This window comes from Squalius cephalus, assembly GCF_949319135.1.
Source record: "Squalius cephalus genome assembly, chromosome: 7".
NCBI lineage: Eukaryota > Metazoa > Chordata > Actinopteri > Cypriniformes > Leuciscidae > Squalius > Squalius cephalus.
In genome coordinates this window covers 24,011,927-24,028,345 of record NC_137128.1, presented here as the reverse complement: position 1 = coordinate 24,028,345, position 16,419 = coordinate 24,011,927, and the positions used below count along the sequence as shown (strand labels likewise).

The window sequence follows — 16,419 nt, the reverse complement described above, 5'->3', positions numbered from 1 at the left end:
AAGTCCGCTGTGCGCGGGTGCAAAATAGGAATGATACATGCGTCGGTGTACAAAGTCAACTGCGCTGGGTGCAAGATAGGGCCCTCAGAGTTAGTATTAATGATCTTGTGTGTTGGACCAGGGCGGTGAGAGTGTATAGATGCTAAAGACTTGATGCTCACGTGTGGTTTGAGGAAGTGATAGTAGCCTTTTGACGGGACGCGGTCACAACACTTTGGGAGGGAAATTAACTTGAAGTATTGGACTGTATTGTAAGTATTCAGGAAGGGAATTACCTCAGCATACTGTAGTATATTATTTTATTATATTGACAGCTGGAGGTTGTTTGAATTGTCTGTGGAGAAGAAGTCAGATTTGTAGGTTGCATCCATATTGAGAATTTTGTTTTATCCAAAGTGACTTGTGGAATACAGCAGCAAGCGATTCATCGTGAAGAGGCAAATAAACACAAAAAGTGCTCCAAATACAAAGTTTCAGACATTGCTTAGAGTAGAATAAGCTAGAATCGTGAGGTATTAAAGGAAAGTGAAAGCATAGAATTGTTTTTTTTATGATGAGGTTAAGTTCTCATGGAAGAGATGCGCTTTCAGCTGTCTTTTGAATGTTGTCAGGAATTCTGCATTCTGGATGAAGGCAGGGAAATCATTCCACCAGCAAGGAACAGTGAACAAAAATGTTCTGGAGAGTTATTTTGTGCCTCTCTGTGATGGCACACGAGCCGTCGCTCATTTACAGATCGTAGGTTTCTGGTAGGGGTGTAGACTCGAGCGAGTGGAAGCAGGAAGGCACTGAGCCTGTGGTAGACCTGTAAGCAAGCTTCAATGCCTTGAACTTGATGCAAGCAGCAAGTGGTAGCCAGTGCAGAGAGATGAAGAGAGGTGTGACGTGGGCTCTTTTGGGATCATTGAAGACAAGACATGCTGCAGCGTTCAGAATTGAATTGAATCTCTGAATATGAATTGAAGTAGCCAACTGGATGAATTGCAATTCAAATTTGAATTTAAGGAAGTAGAGTTAAACTGAACTGAATTATATATTACTGCAACCAGTATATTAATAATAAGTGTAAAAAAGGCTGTCAAAACTAACTTTGAATGTTGCCTTAAACTTCTGTTCCAAAAAGAAAGTAATAGTAAGATAAACTGTCCTCTTTAGTCTCAAAAAGCACTTCCACCAACAAACAAACATCATCATTTAAGATGCTGATTTCACATGAACAGGTCTGTGCAGCAGGCGGCAGACAAAGTAATGTCCCTGGGTGAAAAAGGATGATGATAACAGCAACCATCTGGAATGCAAGTGATGTTCAACACAGCATATACGAGTGTATACATGTCCGTGAATATTGAAGTCTATGAAGTCTACAGCAGAGTAAAATGTAGTCATTGAAAAGGACTGTAGCAGCCTTAAACTGCCTGTGCAAATTATACTATAACGATCATTAGCTGAATGTGTTCATTTTGAAAACAAAAGGATTTGTGTAGTTATGTTCCCTGAATGTCAATAGAATAGCCTTCTAGACTAGCCTAATCTAATAGATTACATGCAGGTCAGATTTATCAGGTAAAACCCCAGAAAATTATGCTCCACAACTCTAAAATACAAAAATATACTTACTCCTGGACCAGACTCCCCTGGTGGTCCTGGATTACCTGCCTCACCGGTCTCACCCTGGGGGGAATAGATGAAGGGAAACAATAAATGTGACATCTGGGTACATTCAACATAATAACTACAAAAAATAAGTATGCATATTCATGTTTTGAAGAGATTTATTCAAGAAAAACCCACCTTTTCACCATTTCCACCCATTGAGCCGATACCTCCAGGAGGGCCAGGAGCACCCTGTCAAACAAATAACAACATAGCTGATTCAAATCTCTCTGGCCACGTTCACACAGCAGCAGAATAAGGTACTCAGTCCTGTATTTGAGTCCTTAAGTTAATATAGTTACGCTCACTCACAGTTCAGTTATTTACTGGGGTGACAACAGCATTCTAAAACTGAACTCACACCCGTACATTTTCAGCACTCACAAACACATTCTCAGAAAACCCAAGCTGTGTGAATGGAACTGGACAACTAGTTGTCTGTCATGTCATACAGTGCGAGAGAGCCGCTCTGCACTGCACAAACACGTGTCTACCGTTCGTGGCGGGTTTTCCGGAGTGGTAACTTACTGCAACTTAGATATGAGCTGTATGTCATCTTAAGGTTTTAGATCCAGTCACTCTTCTCCACAATGCTCCGCTCTTCCAGATATCAAAGCTGCTGTCAGTTAATAAAGATTTGACGGATGAACTTGCGGTTTGATAGATTGACTCTTATCGTATCAAAAGTGATAAGACTTTTCAGTTTTATGGACATCGCCATCTTTGATTTTGGTTTCTGGTAAGAGAATTGGGACTTGACTCCTGTTGCATGTTCATATAGACAGTATTCACGACGCTACTGCAAGTTGCTGTTTGAACGGGACATTTTGAGACTCACACCTGTACGTAAATGAGGTTGTGAGGTTGTCCCCCCAAAAAAATGACAGAGTGAATATATAGCCTCTGATTCACTTCAGAGTTTCTATACAAATATATTACAGTTAAACTCACATCTGCTCCACTAGAACCTTGAGGACCTCTGGGACCAGGAGGACCAGGTGGACCCTGTAAAAGAAACAGCCTTTGTCAAACAGATTAAGACATTAAACAGGTCAGAATGATTCACAAACTTCTGGTTTGAATCTGCCCATTATAAGATACAGTACATTAAAAGAATTAGCACATCCAAATGACTTTCTTTGTGGATCAGTAGCACTAGCACTAAGACTTTAAATGTGCAGTCACATTAGCGAAATTTCGGTAAAATTTTGCAGGCAAAAATGGTTGATTCTCTACAGTCAATAGTGTAGCAATGCATTAAGCACCGCTCACACATGTAGATTCCTATTGAAATGACTGGATTTTACCCACAGAATTTTGACGGGCAACGGTAAATGTGGCCGTACCTAAACATAAAATACTAATTATCACTTGCTGTTTTTATAACAGCATTAAGTTAAATATAGATTCACAAACTTTTGTTGTAATTGTATTTGAATGAAAAAGTATGTATGATTACATACCTACTTAAGACTAATTATGACAAAATGATGCGTTTTGACAACTACACTCACCATTGAGCCAACGTCTCCATTCTCTCCTTTCTCACCTGGTGGTCCTGGCAAACCCTAGAAAAAAACAAGTTTTACATATTAATCTGGCACAATTCCAGGTTATATAATCCCAGTTAGAGTTCACTTATTACAATTTCAAAAATGCTAAAAGGTTCAGTAACAAGAGAGGATATGCTGATATGTTTCCTCTTCCCTCATGAACAAAATAATTTAGAATAACAATCAGTCTCACAGTGTTGAATATTAATAATATACATTTACAGCTTTGAGCCACTGGGTAAACACTATTAATCAAATAACAATTTTTTGGTAATTAGCAGTAGAAGGAACCTCATGGCAATTAGCGCATTTGCATGTGGGTGCCTGTGAATGTGTCACACCCCGTGTCACTTTGAAAATATGAACACAAAAAGAGGTAAATCTTGGCAAGCAGTTCATTTTGCAATATAATTGTGCTTGACTAAAGAGGTTTGAATGATATTCAGATCATTATCACCCAACAATACCAACAGACGTCTCTTCATTGTTAATAGTTAACATCTGCAATTAGAAGGATATTCTGGGTCATTGTATTTGGCAGACATGCTCTTTGGTACCAGCGAACGCATATCTTACTGCTTATTGTTTGGATAAATGTTGTGTTGCTATAAAATGACAGAAGTGTAATTTCACAGTCATTTTGAGGCAGACAATTTTCCCAAATGCCAAAACAGCTAATAGGTATTATTTGCAGTCTAAGTTTTGAAAAGATAATTAAATGTCTCCATTCTAATAAAGCCCAATTTCTCCCCATTAGCAAGTCATTTCGAAACTTCAGAGAAAACAAATTAAGATGGTTAATTTCTTCGGATCAAAAATAATTATTGCGGAGGATCAGTGAGATGCACTAACAAGGAGACGCAAAGCACAAACAATTAGCACAGTTGGGATGAATCACTATTACCTTTGATTATTAGTCAGTTGGTTTGATTGACTGTATAATATTGCTGTGTTGAGTAACAGCCTCTGTTTGTCATTTGAAATTCACCCCATTATATCCCAAAAAGGTGAAGTGTGTCATTTTTTCGATGTTATAATACTTTGTCATATCTCAATACACAGAGATAGCTACACTACTGTTCAAATGTTTGGGGTCTGTAGGATTTTTAAATGGTTTTTATCAAAGCTGCATTTATTTGACTCAAACAAATATGGGTAAACATTTGACAAAATATGGGTGTGTTGAGTAAACATTTGACAAAAGTAAAAAGCAAAAGAAAAAAGTTGACAAAATTTAAAAGTTTTAATATATTTTACAATGTAATTTATTCCTGTGATGGCAAACCTGAATTTTCAGCATCATTACTCATGATCCTTCAGAAATCTTTCTGATATGCTGATTTGCTGCTCAAAAGCTGCTTTTATTATTACATGTTGAAATCAATTGTCGTGCTAAATATTTTTACAGAAACTGGGATTCTTTTCAGGAAAAAGGATTCTTTGATGAACAGAAAGTTCAAAAGAACAGAATTAATTTGAAATAGAAATATTTTGTAACATTATAAATTAATTTACCTTCACTTTTGATCAGTTTAAAGAATCTTTGCTGAATAAAAGTAATAATTACTTTAAAAAAATCTTATTGACCCCAGACTTTTGAATGGTAGTGTATTAGTAAACAAGCTGGTTTCTCTGAAAAGTGTAAACCCTGATTATTACAATATTTCTGTTTCAATATGTGCAACAATGGCTCAATCACTTGGAATGGGATCCGTTTTTTTTTTTAAATCTGTTTTTTTTTTTGCTATTCCAATTTGTGGCACAAAAACTACACATCACCTTCAAAACATCAAGTAAACTGAAAGTGATGGAAGCAATCAGCCATGTTTAGAGCAACATAATTGAATCCAGATTTTAAAAAATGGCTATTGCTCTCCTTGCTCAATTATCCTGCTTCACAGTCTTAGATGATATTTAATATTCAAGCTGTGTGTATATTAAACAATATGAATGCAGCAGATCCATAATAGGTGTGTTTAGATTGATGTAAAGATGAAAACTGTACCTGGAGTCCGACGGGACCGGGAAGACCTGGGAAACCACGGGCCCCCTCATCTCCCTTCTGCCCAAACATACCCTGCTGACCTCTGGGCCCGGGCTCGCCGTCACTTCCCTACATGAGGAAAACAGTCAGACAAATGATAACACACTGACAGTTAACATCTCCAACTGATACAAACTCTGAACTTGATGGTGGAGAAGTGTAGTGCAACTCTCTGTACAAGTAAAATCAAATTTCTGACTCAAGAATGTCTTTCAAACTCTACTGTACGGCGCAGACAAGCATGAAAATTAGATCTACCCCCTGAGACATCAAAAGTCAAACTTGAAAAGATGTGCCATTCAGAGTAACGCCCAGAGGAATTATGAAGGGTGAGAATGTGCTGCCCTCATTTCTGAAGCCGCTTGCTCTACAGGGTCAGTGGAAGGGGAAGTTATTATGAGGTTAGATGACTGAATGGCAAGTCACTGCAGGATATGATGGTGTATTTGTTTAGGAGACTATTGAGGAAATGAAATATTGATTAAATATTTTGTAAAACAAAAATTATATATAATTATACTTATCAATGGTTGTATTTAACATGTCAATTAAACACGTTAATTTAATACACTAAACATCTTTAAAAAATATACTCAAAATGCACTAATTGTATATTAAATGTTTTAATCACAATAATGTTTTTACAATTTTTCATTTGGGGGCTTTTTATTTAATTGATTGATATAAGTGAAGGACAAAAAAGAGGGGAAACCAGTCACTCCCTCCTTAAATGTTTCTTAACATAAATAAAAATGATTAATAATAATAATAATAATAATAATAATACAGAACAGAAATAAAATTACAACACTAATATTTATGGCTGTCATAATTTCTCTGCTTTCAAATGTTAAACCATAGAGCTTTTATTGTGGAAACCACAGGAAGACCTTAAAGCTTGTCTTTTGTTGACAACAGATTTATAAGCAATTCTCATTACAAATCTAAGAAGATGGTTGGCATGTTGCAGACATGAAGTTCTTGTGGAGCAGCATTTACAGCTAAATGAGTTGCTCTAAGAAACTGAAAACATTTGATCGTGAGCTCCTTGTGTGTATAAAAGAAAACAGTGCTGCGTTTCACTCTGAAACATGCAGCGCATCTGAATATATACAGTACTTGTATAATTAAATAGCAACCTTTACATTTTGATAAATTGCACTGACTGCCAAGTAAAGCCATATCGTATACTCGCCAACACCATTTTTCTTTTCTTGCATTTGGCGCTTGTCAAATGTTCATTCTGGACTCAGGGCTGAAATGCCAAGGGTGTCCAACACACAGCACCACTAAGTGCTGTCATTTTGCAATTTGTGTATTGTTTAAGGCCATTTCGCATTTCACTTGAGAAAACACAGAATTCGTGTGGAAATCACATACCTACATATAATTATTTTTTTTTATTTTTTTTTATGTAACGTTCTAAAAAAAACTTATGCACAGAAAGAATCCTTGTTTGGTCAAATATTGCTCATATTTAAGTGACTAAGATCTTTAGCAGCATTAACATCATTAAGTCATCTAAAAGATTTACCATCTCATTCGTTTCCGAATTTGTAAGATCCTATTCAGTAAAGCAGAATAGTTTCCAAGAATGTTCTTCACATAACTGCACAGAATAGGTGTAATTATCAGCTTTTATAGAGCTAATGTATCAAGGAAACGGAGAGGCCCAGCTGGGAGTGTTCAGCTTGAGTCATAAACTTTAAACATTCAACTGTGTGCCACCTGGCCCTGACTACTTACTCACACTGCTACTTTATCAACTCAGCAGGCTGCCTGACAGAGGCAAAACTGAGCAAATGTGAGTAGTTAGTCATTTAACAGACACTTTTATTCAAAGCAACTTAAAAGTGTACTTAATACAAGGGAAATCTCCCTGGAGTAATGTGGACCAGGGTTAAACAATCAGGATGGCCCAATGTGAGAATATTTTGTCCAGCTGACATAACTGTCACTCTCCCTATAAGGCCAATTGTTACAATGTTGCAAGTGTTTTAATGACTTGCACACACAAAACATTGGATTAAACGAATCACCCTTTGCCAGATTTAAACCTTGACACTTATATAAGTGATACTTGATATATGTATGTATTTTTATTAAGTTAGGTTACTTTATATGTGTGAAATCATAGCAGTAACAAAGATCATTTGAAGAGTAATGGAGAAAAGAGGTAAACATTTGGATTTTATCCCATATGGCTGAAATGAATGGTTGTAAGTACTCACAGCAGGACCTGGAGCTCCAACTACACCCTGAGGACCTCCTGGGCCTGGCGGACCCTACAGCAACAGAAAATCAGGGCAAAGATAAGGACTGGTTATAAAGAATCTATATCTCATATGATCATTCTAAGATAATATTTGTTTAAAATAGGGTTGCTTTTGCATCCTAATTAATGCAACTAACTAATACATAAGAAAAAAAATATGGTCCCACTTTATATAAAGTCTCTTTAACTACATTGACAGTCCATGCAACTACCAATTTGATGCTTCAAATAGTTAATAAAGAGATCATAAAAATAATCCATATGAATAGAGCAGTTTAGTCCAAATTTTCTGAAGAGACATGATGATGAACAGATTTAATTAAGGCTTTTATTCACATATAAACATTCATCAACTCACACATCAGTAATGATAGACGGAAGCTCGAGCCTGTTCGCTTGACGTGCAAGAACCAATGAGGTTCAATCTCGCAGCACGTTTGAGCTTCCACAAGAACCAATGAGGTTCACTCTCGTGTTACACAGCACGTTTGAGCTTTCACAAGAACCAATGAGGTTCATTCTCGTGTTACACAGCACGTTTGAGCTTTCACAAGAACCAATGAGGTTCATTCTCGTGTTATGCATCACGTTTGAGCTTCCACAAGAACCAATGAGGTTCATTCTCGTGTTACACAGCACGTTTGAGCTTTCACAAGAACCAATGAGGTTCATTCTCGTGTTATGCAGCACGTTTGAGCTTCCGCAAGAACCAATGAGGTTCATTCTCATGTTTTGCAGCATGTTTGAGCTTCTGCAAGAACCAATGAGGTTCATTCTCGTGTTATACAGCACATTTGAGCTTCCACAAGAACCAATGAGGTTCATTCTCGTGTTACGCAGCACGTTTGAGCTTTCACAAGAACCAATGAGGTTCATTCTCGTGTTACGCAGCACGTTTGAGCTTCGGCAAGAACCAATGAGGTTCATTCTCATGTTTTGCAGCACGTTTGAGCTTCCTCAATAACCAATGAGGTTCATTCTTGTGTTTCTCAGCACGTTTGAGCTTCCGCAAGAATCAATGAGGTTCATTCTTGTGTTTCTCAGCACGTTTGAGCTTCGGCAAGAACCAATGAGGTTCAGTCTTGTGTTTCTCAGCACGTTTGAGCTTCGGCAAGAACCAATGAGGTTCAGTCTTGTGTTTCTCAGCACGTTTGAGCTTCAGCAAGAACCAATGAGATTCATTCTCATGTTACACAGCACGTTTGAGTTTCTGCAAGTTCCAATTAATTTCATTCTAGGCTAACATTAATTGAACATTTGTATTTTTATTAACATTAACAAAGATTGATAAATACTGTAACAAATGTATTGCTCAGTGTAATCAAATATTTTTTATTTATATTTAAATGTTTTATTTATTATCCCCAAATATAAATAAAAAATATAAATAAAAATAATTTTAATAAATAGTTTGAATATTGTTCAACTTACATATTCGCCCTTGTCACCTTTGCTTCCCTTTTGACCAGGTTCTCCAACTTCTCCCTGAAAAAAATGAATGAGAATGTTTTTGAAAATCGAGTAACTGACGCTTTGATTAAAACTTTTCCCTTGTTGCCTGGTCATCAAAAAAAAAATTCTCAAGGTCATTTCAGCCTCAATGGCAGATTAAACTTTGCTACAGAGATTTTAATTTAACAGTAAAACCAAGACCTTGGGGTGTGTTTGCAATTAATTGATTACTTGGCCCATCCAACACCAATGCCGCCACAGCCGAAAAGAATAATGTAGCTTGGGACGTGATAAGGGTCTAAAAAAGCCCCATTCTACATTTAACAGGGCGATAATAGATTCTGGAATACATTAGCCTCAGAACACATTTGTTTACTTGGTTTATGTGCATGTGTGTAGAAGTGTGTGTGTGTGCTCCTTGATTTCACTGGTTTCAACATTTCACTATAGTAATGATTTTGTGTCTTGTTTGATTATAGTGATGGATAAGTCAAAACTCTGTCGGCAGCATCACTAATGGTGTTCAGATGTGAGATGGGTATGATGTCAATGAATTAAAATGTCATGCTGTGAAGTTTGGAATAAAGTGCTGCACCTTGTCACCGTCCTCTCCAGGTGGACCCTGAGGTCCGGCTGGGCCAGGGAGACCGACTGGACCTTGGATGCCATCCCGACCGGCAGGACCAGCAGGTCCTTTCTCACCCTGAGTGAAGTTAAGAAATAACATTTTACATAGATGACTCAATATGCAGATTAATATGCACCTCTCTGCATTACGTCCTATGAGGAATACTTTAATCCAATTAATACAGGCAGTCTGAGCAAACAAAGCTAATGGCAGATCCACCGCAATTAATTAACAGTATTTATACACTATGCAGAAGAGTATGTTCGGTAATTATTATAGAACCTTTCAGTCAACTAATTGATTTCAGCTTTAACTGAATTAAGTTTTTGTTTGGATGCTGCATTAAACTCGCTAAGCTATCTCTGGTAGATGTGTTTATTGAAAAGATGAATTTTAATGAACTAAAACTCTTTCCCTCTGGCCCATGTTATTTCCCACAGGAATCTCTAGACATTAGTGCATCGCTTCCACACATCTGATAAAAGCACAGTTGCTATTTTACTTTCTTCAGGGTGAATTCAGGTAAATTAGGCCCCACTTTGCTATTCATCTCGCCAACAAGTGAGATGATGGCCCAATTTACTTGTTCAATTTAATAATTAATTATGATTACTTATTGGGACAATGTACAAGCTAAAAATGGCATTTTATTAATCTCCTAACAATGCTCACTCACCGGACCACCCTTCTCTCCAGCGGGTCCCGGGGGTCCCTGAGGGCCATTGCGTCCTGTTAGACCAATGGGTCCTCCTGGTCCAGCTGCTCCTCTTTCTCCTGGTGACCCCTGTAACACACATATCCTATTAAATCGATATTTATGATTTACAGGAAAGTAAGTTCTGGTTTTCCCTTTTTCAAGATAGTGTATTTTAAAGATTTTAATTTAATTTTGTAAAAGCTTTCAGAACTTTATTGGAAAGTGTTTAAACAATGTTTTTCATACGTGTTCAATGAACCGTAAACAATTTTTGCACATGCACCTGTGGAACCAGTCCTTAAGGCATTAACAGTTTACAGGCGGAAGACAATTATTGTCACAGTTCCAATAACTTAGGATACTAAAGAGACCTTTCTCCTGACTCTGAAAAACACCAGGAGAAAGATGGCCATGATCTCTGGTCACCTGCCATAGTCCTGATCCCGGGAGGCATGAAGACTGCAGATGTGGCCAGAGCAATGAACCGCAATGTACGTAATGTAAGAGGCCTAAGACAGTGCTACAGGGATACAGGAAGGACAGCGGATCGTCTTCACAGTGCTTGACATTGACCATCCCTCTGTTTAGGGACTCATTATTTCATTTCTGTTTGTCAAATGTTTTTGAAATGTGTTCAGTTTACGTCTCAGTTATTGAGTCTTTTTATGTTCATACAAATATTTACACGTTAAGAAATTTGCTGGGGGGAAAAAGCCGTTGAAAGCATGTTGGGAGCATGTTTCTTATACATTATACATTCCCATGTCTGTGGGAACCCTGTTATTCAGTAGTTTGTTTTGGCTCTGAAGAACATGTTCCCATACAGATCCTTTTGCTGCACTGAACAACACAAGGCACATTTGCATTTGCGTATCACATTAAATATATCTCTTTCTTTGAGAGTGAACAGGTCTTATAGTTATAGAACAGCTTTTATAGTTTTTCTGAGAGCGAGCTCTCTTGTTCAAAACCAACGTGTAGTTGGTAGTTCTGTTTTTTTTTAGAAATAATCCATTAGTGCATCTATTAGCACTGAAGGATTAGAACTAAAGACAGCTCTCAGAGCGAAGGCTTTATCCACTTTTTACTTGAGGACATCTGGTTGCTTTCACATGCATGCACATACTCACAGAAACACATGCTTAAACTTATACACAACATTAACCATCAGTGTTAATGCTTCCAAACATAGTGAGGGGTCAAGATCACTGCACACCAAACTGCCCAACATGTAGAACATGGTCTCAATTAGTGGTTCTCAACATATTTTCCTTATACCTTGAAAAATTGTGGGAGGACACATCTCAATCATTATTTTTTTCCATAAATAATTATAATAATAATAAATATATAAATAAATAATAAAATAACAAATAATAATAAAAAAAAAGATCACTGGTTGAGAACCACTGATCTAAATAATCAAGACTTACTCACTTCTCATCTCATACACCACCCAACAAACACACTCCAGACAAACATCTTGGAAAAACACAACCCTTTAACCCTTTGTTAGAAACTTCTCAGAAGTTGTGCTGGTGACTCAATTCAGGCACCTGCGGGAGGTCTATTTAGGCAAATAAGATTGCTGATTTGCGTGGGTGGGCCACTGACTCAAAATCCTACTGATTTCAGAGATTTTTCTTGCTGGGCTGTACAGATGCCTTTTATACATGAGAGACAATGAAGCCCTACACCAATCTTCCTCAAGCTGAAAGGGGCTTCACATTGAGCACAGCTGAAGCTTTGACGGTTTTAAGCTGTACTGCTGTGCCTTCACTGCACTATGAGAGAAGACAGACAGCAGTTACTTTAATGGGAGGATGTTATTGCTATGCAGAATGCAGTTTCTATTTTATTATATATTCTGTATGATTATAGGGTTGACACCATACCAAAATTCAAGAAATCAATAGCAAAAACAGCATGATTCTCGATCCCAAGTTCAAAACCATAGAAATATTCAATTGTAACTCTCAAACACAGTTCTTTAATTGACTAAAACCTAAAATATAAAGTATAAATGTCAAGTAAAAACAAGTACTTTAAAATAATTCAATAAATATATATTTTTTATTTTTATAAAATCACTATATATATTAAGTGGATGAAATATATATATATTATATTATATTATTATTATTATTGTTATTATTATTATTATTAATAATAATAATAATAATAAATTAATAATATAAAATATTTCTCAATTAGGTTCCTTGCAATTTTAACACAGAAATATTTTTTCCCTCTTTCCTTTTCAATATTATATTATATTTTCATTATATAATAACAACATTGCATACAGCAACATATATTTGGCTTAGGTTGCATTTACACTGCACGGCTTAAAACATAGGTCCAATATTCTGATACTAAACATGTATTATAAGGGTTTCATTAATGTCCTGCCAAGATGGCCATTTTGACCGAAGTGCATTTGATTGCTTTCACGCACGCGTACAGTAGCCGCATTATTATGAGTGCACTTCACAGAGTGCACACACACACACACATACAGTACCCCCGGTACATTTGGCATCCCTAATGACTACAGGTTTGAATCTCTGAGCATAACTCCTGTATGATTCAAATGCAATGACTGATATAGTGACGGACTTACTGATTAGGCCTGACTCATTCAGTGTGATCAGACTGTGTGGGATCAGATCACACACCAATGTGCCAACATTACTGGTCATTAAATTCACCACCTGCTGACTGTGCCTGGTCCAGAATTTGCCTGATGTCACATTACTAATAGAGGCAAAGCTTGCAGATTGATCGTTTGCAGTGACAGAGTTTCCATAGTAACACAGGTACTTACAATGGGGCCAGGTGGACCCTGTGGACCCTCGCCTCCCTTCAGACCAGATGGACCCTGTGAAAGAGGGAGAGAGAGAGAGGTTTAATTCTCTAATGAGAGCTGTGCTTCAGAATCTGTCAAAGTGGCATCTGAGTCTCTGCATGTGTGCTTGAATGTGTTTGTGCCAGAATATGGCAGCTGTTTGTACTATATGTCTACAAGAAATACAGCCCAGAGTGTTTATTAAACTGGCAATCTCCCTATTTCCTACATCAGAAACCCAGCGCTGGCAGTGCATTGTCATGTGACGCCAAGGACACGTCACTCTCCTCCCATCAAGCCATAATCTAAGTCATGAAAAACATATGAACCAGCTAAAAGTAAACATCAAAACAACAAGTGATGGCAAAATTCAATTGTTGTTTATTGAGATCATACTGGCTTTGGGTTTCAAATGTGACTTTCAGCAACACTTGATTCATGAAAGATGTAACTAATGAAGATTGAAATTCATCAAGTAGGCAGATGCTATTTCTTAAACTAAAAACAAAACTTTGATTATATTCAGTCCCACAGTCTAAATACTCTTAATGAAGAAAAACAAGTATGGACATTTCCAAAGTCCCCATGACATATACTTCTTTTGAGTTGCCCAATTGTGGCAGTTTGTTATGCAGAAAGTAATTTACAGGCCCACAGAGTACCACATCAGAGGGATAATAAATATGTCAAACTGAATCTCAGAAACTGACTGAAAGTGAGATACAGGTTAGCATTTTTCTTTAGGACAATGCAATATATCATTATAGCACCTCATGCACTTTTAGTGTCCTGAAGCAGCCGGGAGACTGGATCTGACTAGATATGTGAAACACTTTAAACATGAACTCTTTTGGTCTAAAACGCATATGCAACAAGAGATTATGTTGGTACACAAGTATTTCTTTTCAATACATTTTTGGCCTGAAAGTCAATATGAAATCAAAGTCATACTTTTACATATTACTGGCTTCATTGTGTACTGCAATGCAGTGGAATTTCTTTCTATACAAGATGTGTTTAAAAAGCTTACTGAATGTTTTAATGCATGTTAAATATGTCAGTGTTTAAAAAGCTTACTGAATGTCTTAATGCATGTTAAATATGTCAGTTAATCTTCACAAGCCACAGTCTTAAGTTAGGTCTGTACCCTTTCCTGAGGCATTCATCCAGTGTGAGCATTTGAATGAACAGCAGGCGGTTAAGCAGCTAATGGCCATTTGGTGGGGCACATGACATTAACTTGTTTGCTCTTACCGCTGCGCCAGGAAGCCCCCTTTGTCCTGGGAACCCTTTCAATCCGGCAGGGCCAGGTTTCCCAGAACCCCCCTGAGGACCTGGATCACCCTTCAAGGAGAGAGACGATGATATTTAGTCCTCTAACTTAAAAACACAAATCTCCACAGCATTATCTGCCAGCTACACATTATGAAATTGGACAGAAAATTATGTGAATTCTCTCCAATGATTAGCCTTGAATGATCTGAAGTAAACGTGTTTAGCACATCATACCTTTCCACCTTCTTTGCCAGCAGCTCCGGGAAGACCTTGCTCTCCAGGGGGCCCTGGTGATCCAGGATGTCCTCTCTCTCCAACAGGACCAGTTTCTCCTGTAGAGCCCTTTTAAATGTCCAATTTAAACAGGTTTTTGATTAAACTTCTGGCTAACTTCAGGAGATGTTTTATCAGAGCAATGTGTTGGTATTTTTTTTCCTGCTTATATAAAACAATAACTGTTCAAGCTCACCTGTGGGCCAACAACACCTCCAGGTCCAGGAGGTCCAGTTTTTCCTTGAAAACCCTGTGGTGAGAATAAACATAGTCATTGTGAGAGATTACATGCAATTTATTCTTAAATTATCACATGTGTGTGGAAGTAATCTTAGAGCAAAGAAAAATCTGATTAATTGTAAACTATGTAAATAGCACTAAACTGTACAAATCCAGCTTGTCGTTTTCCCTAAATCAGTGAAAGAGAAGTGCAGTATTGTCATCTTGAAAATCACAAAGGAGAGACATTCAATATAAAACGAGTTCCTCTTTTTAGCAGTCCATCTCTCTGACATTCTTAATTAGAAGCAGAGATAGATAGATAGATAGACCTGAACAGTATCGCACCTTGACACTGTCGGCAGCTAAAAGGTAATACACCATAAAGACTGTCTTCAACATTTCTTCCTCTTTACTCCGGAGACAGAAAACACTTATAAAGATAAAATGATACTCACAGTCTCTCCTCGCTGTCCAGGGTGACCGGGCAATCCGTCCTTTCCAGCAGGCCCCTGAGGGTTTTACAAAATTGAAAAAGATTAATTGGGATTAAAACATTACTTATTATATAATATACTTATAGACACGTGGTTATCATTCTTTCATGTTTGTGGTTTTAATGGTTACAGTTAGACATGTTATTTGAGCTAAGTATAGACAATCTAGCTCTGTCGCCTCACAGCAAGGAGGTCCCTGATTCGATTCCTGGGTTTGCATGTTCTCTCTGTGTCCACTCCGGTTTCACCCACAATTGGAGATGTTAAATGATCCATAGGTGTGAGTGTGTGTGTGTGTGTGTGTGTGTGTGAGACCCAAGCCATGTAATGGGAGGGTAGAGGAAAGACCTGGCAACCTACCCCAGAAAAATCATTGCCAAGAAAATTCATGGACAGTCTCTCCCATTTGGCAAGAGACGGCCCATTGAATCACTAAGAGTCAGATACGACTGAAATGGTTAATGAATGAATGAATAGACAGCTTAATGTATGGAAGCCCATTTCGGCCACATTAGAAAAAACAACAGCAATGTTTTTAGTAAACCATAATTATGATATGAATTCATAATTATGACATAAATATTGAAATTATGAGACCAGTCATAATTATGAGATAAAAAGTCAAAATTATGAGATAAAATGTCATAATTAGGACCCTAAAAGTCATAATTATAATTTCAACTTGTCATAATTAAGACTTTTTTGTCATAATTAGGACTTCTAATGCCATAACTATGACATAAAAGGTCCTTTATGTGAATAGATTATGTGAAGTGGCAGAAATGGACTTCCATACTAATGTGAGTCAAAAACTAGAATAACTTAGATTAGAATAACTCAAAAGCATATGAAATTGACGAAACTACATACAGGTGGGCCTTTAGGGCCTGGCAATCCAACAGGGCCCTGAGGTCCTTGGGGTCCCTAAAACATGGAAAGAAAAATTAAGGGAGATGTAAAGGTTGATTAATACAACTGAACTGGAGAAATAATTCAACCATCACT

At 37.3% G+C, this 16,419-nt stretch overlaps 1 protein-coding gene across 1 annotated transcript in view; it reads right to left on the bottom strand.

Moving 5' to 3' along the window:
- The window catches only part of col11a1b (collagen, type XI, alpha 1b), an 86,578-nt gene that overhangs the window by 13,959 nt on the left and 56,200 nt on the right, over positions 1-16,419 (bottom strand). The window contains exons 36-50 of the mRNA XM_079875767.1: positions 16,285-16,338; positions 15,376-15,429; positions 14,895-14,948; positions 14,660-14,767; positions 14,405-14,494; positions 13,130-13,183; positions 10,282-10,389; positions 9,573-9,680; positions 8,957-9,010; positions 7,482-7,535; positions 5,212-5,319; positions 3,168-3,221; positions 2,605-2,658; positions 1,792-1,845; positions 1,618-1,671 (exon numbers count right to left, since the gene is read on the bottom strand). Coding sequence (XP_079731893.1) covers positions 1,618-1,671; positions 1,792-1,845; positions 2,605-2,658; positions 3,168-3,221; positions 5,212-5,319; positions 7,482-7,535; positions 8,957-9,010; positions 9,573-9,680; positions 10,282-10,389; positions 13,130-13,183; positions 14,405-14,494; positions 14,660-14,767; positions 14,895-14,948; positions 15,376-15,429; positions 16,285-16,338 — 1,062 coding nt within the window. The remainder of the gene's footprint in view (positions 1-1,617; positions 1,672-1,791; positions 1,846-2,604; positions 2,659-3,167; positions 3,222-5,211; positions 5,320-7,481; positions 7,536-8,956; positions 9,011-9,572; positions 9,681-10,281; positions 10,390-13,129; positions 13,184-14,404; positions 14,495-14,659; positions 14,768-14,894; positions 14,949-15,375; positions 15,430-16,284; positions 16,339-16,419) is intronic.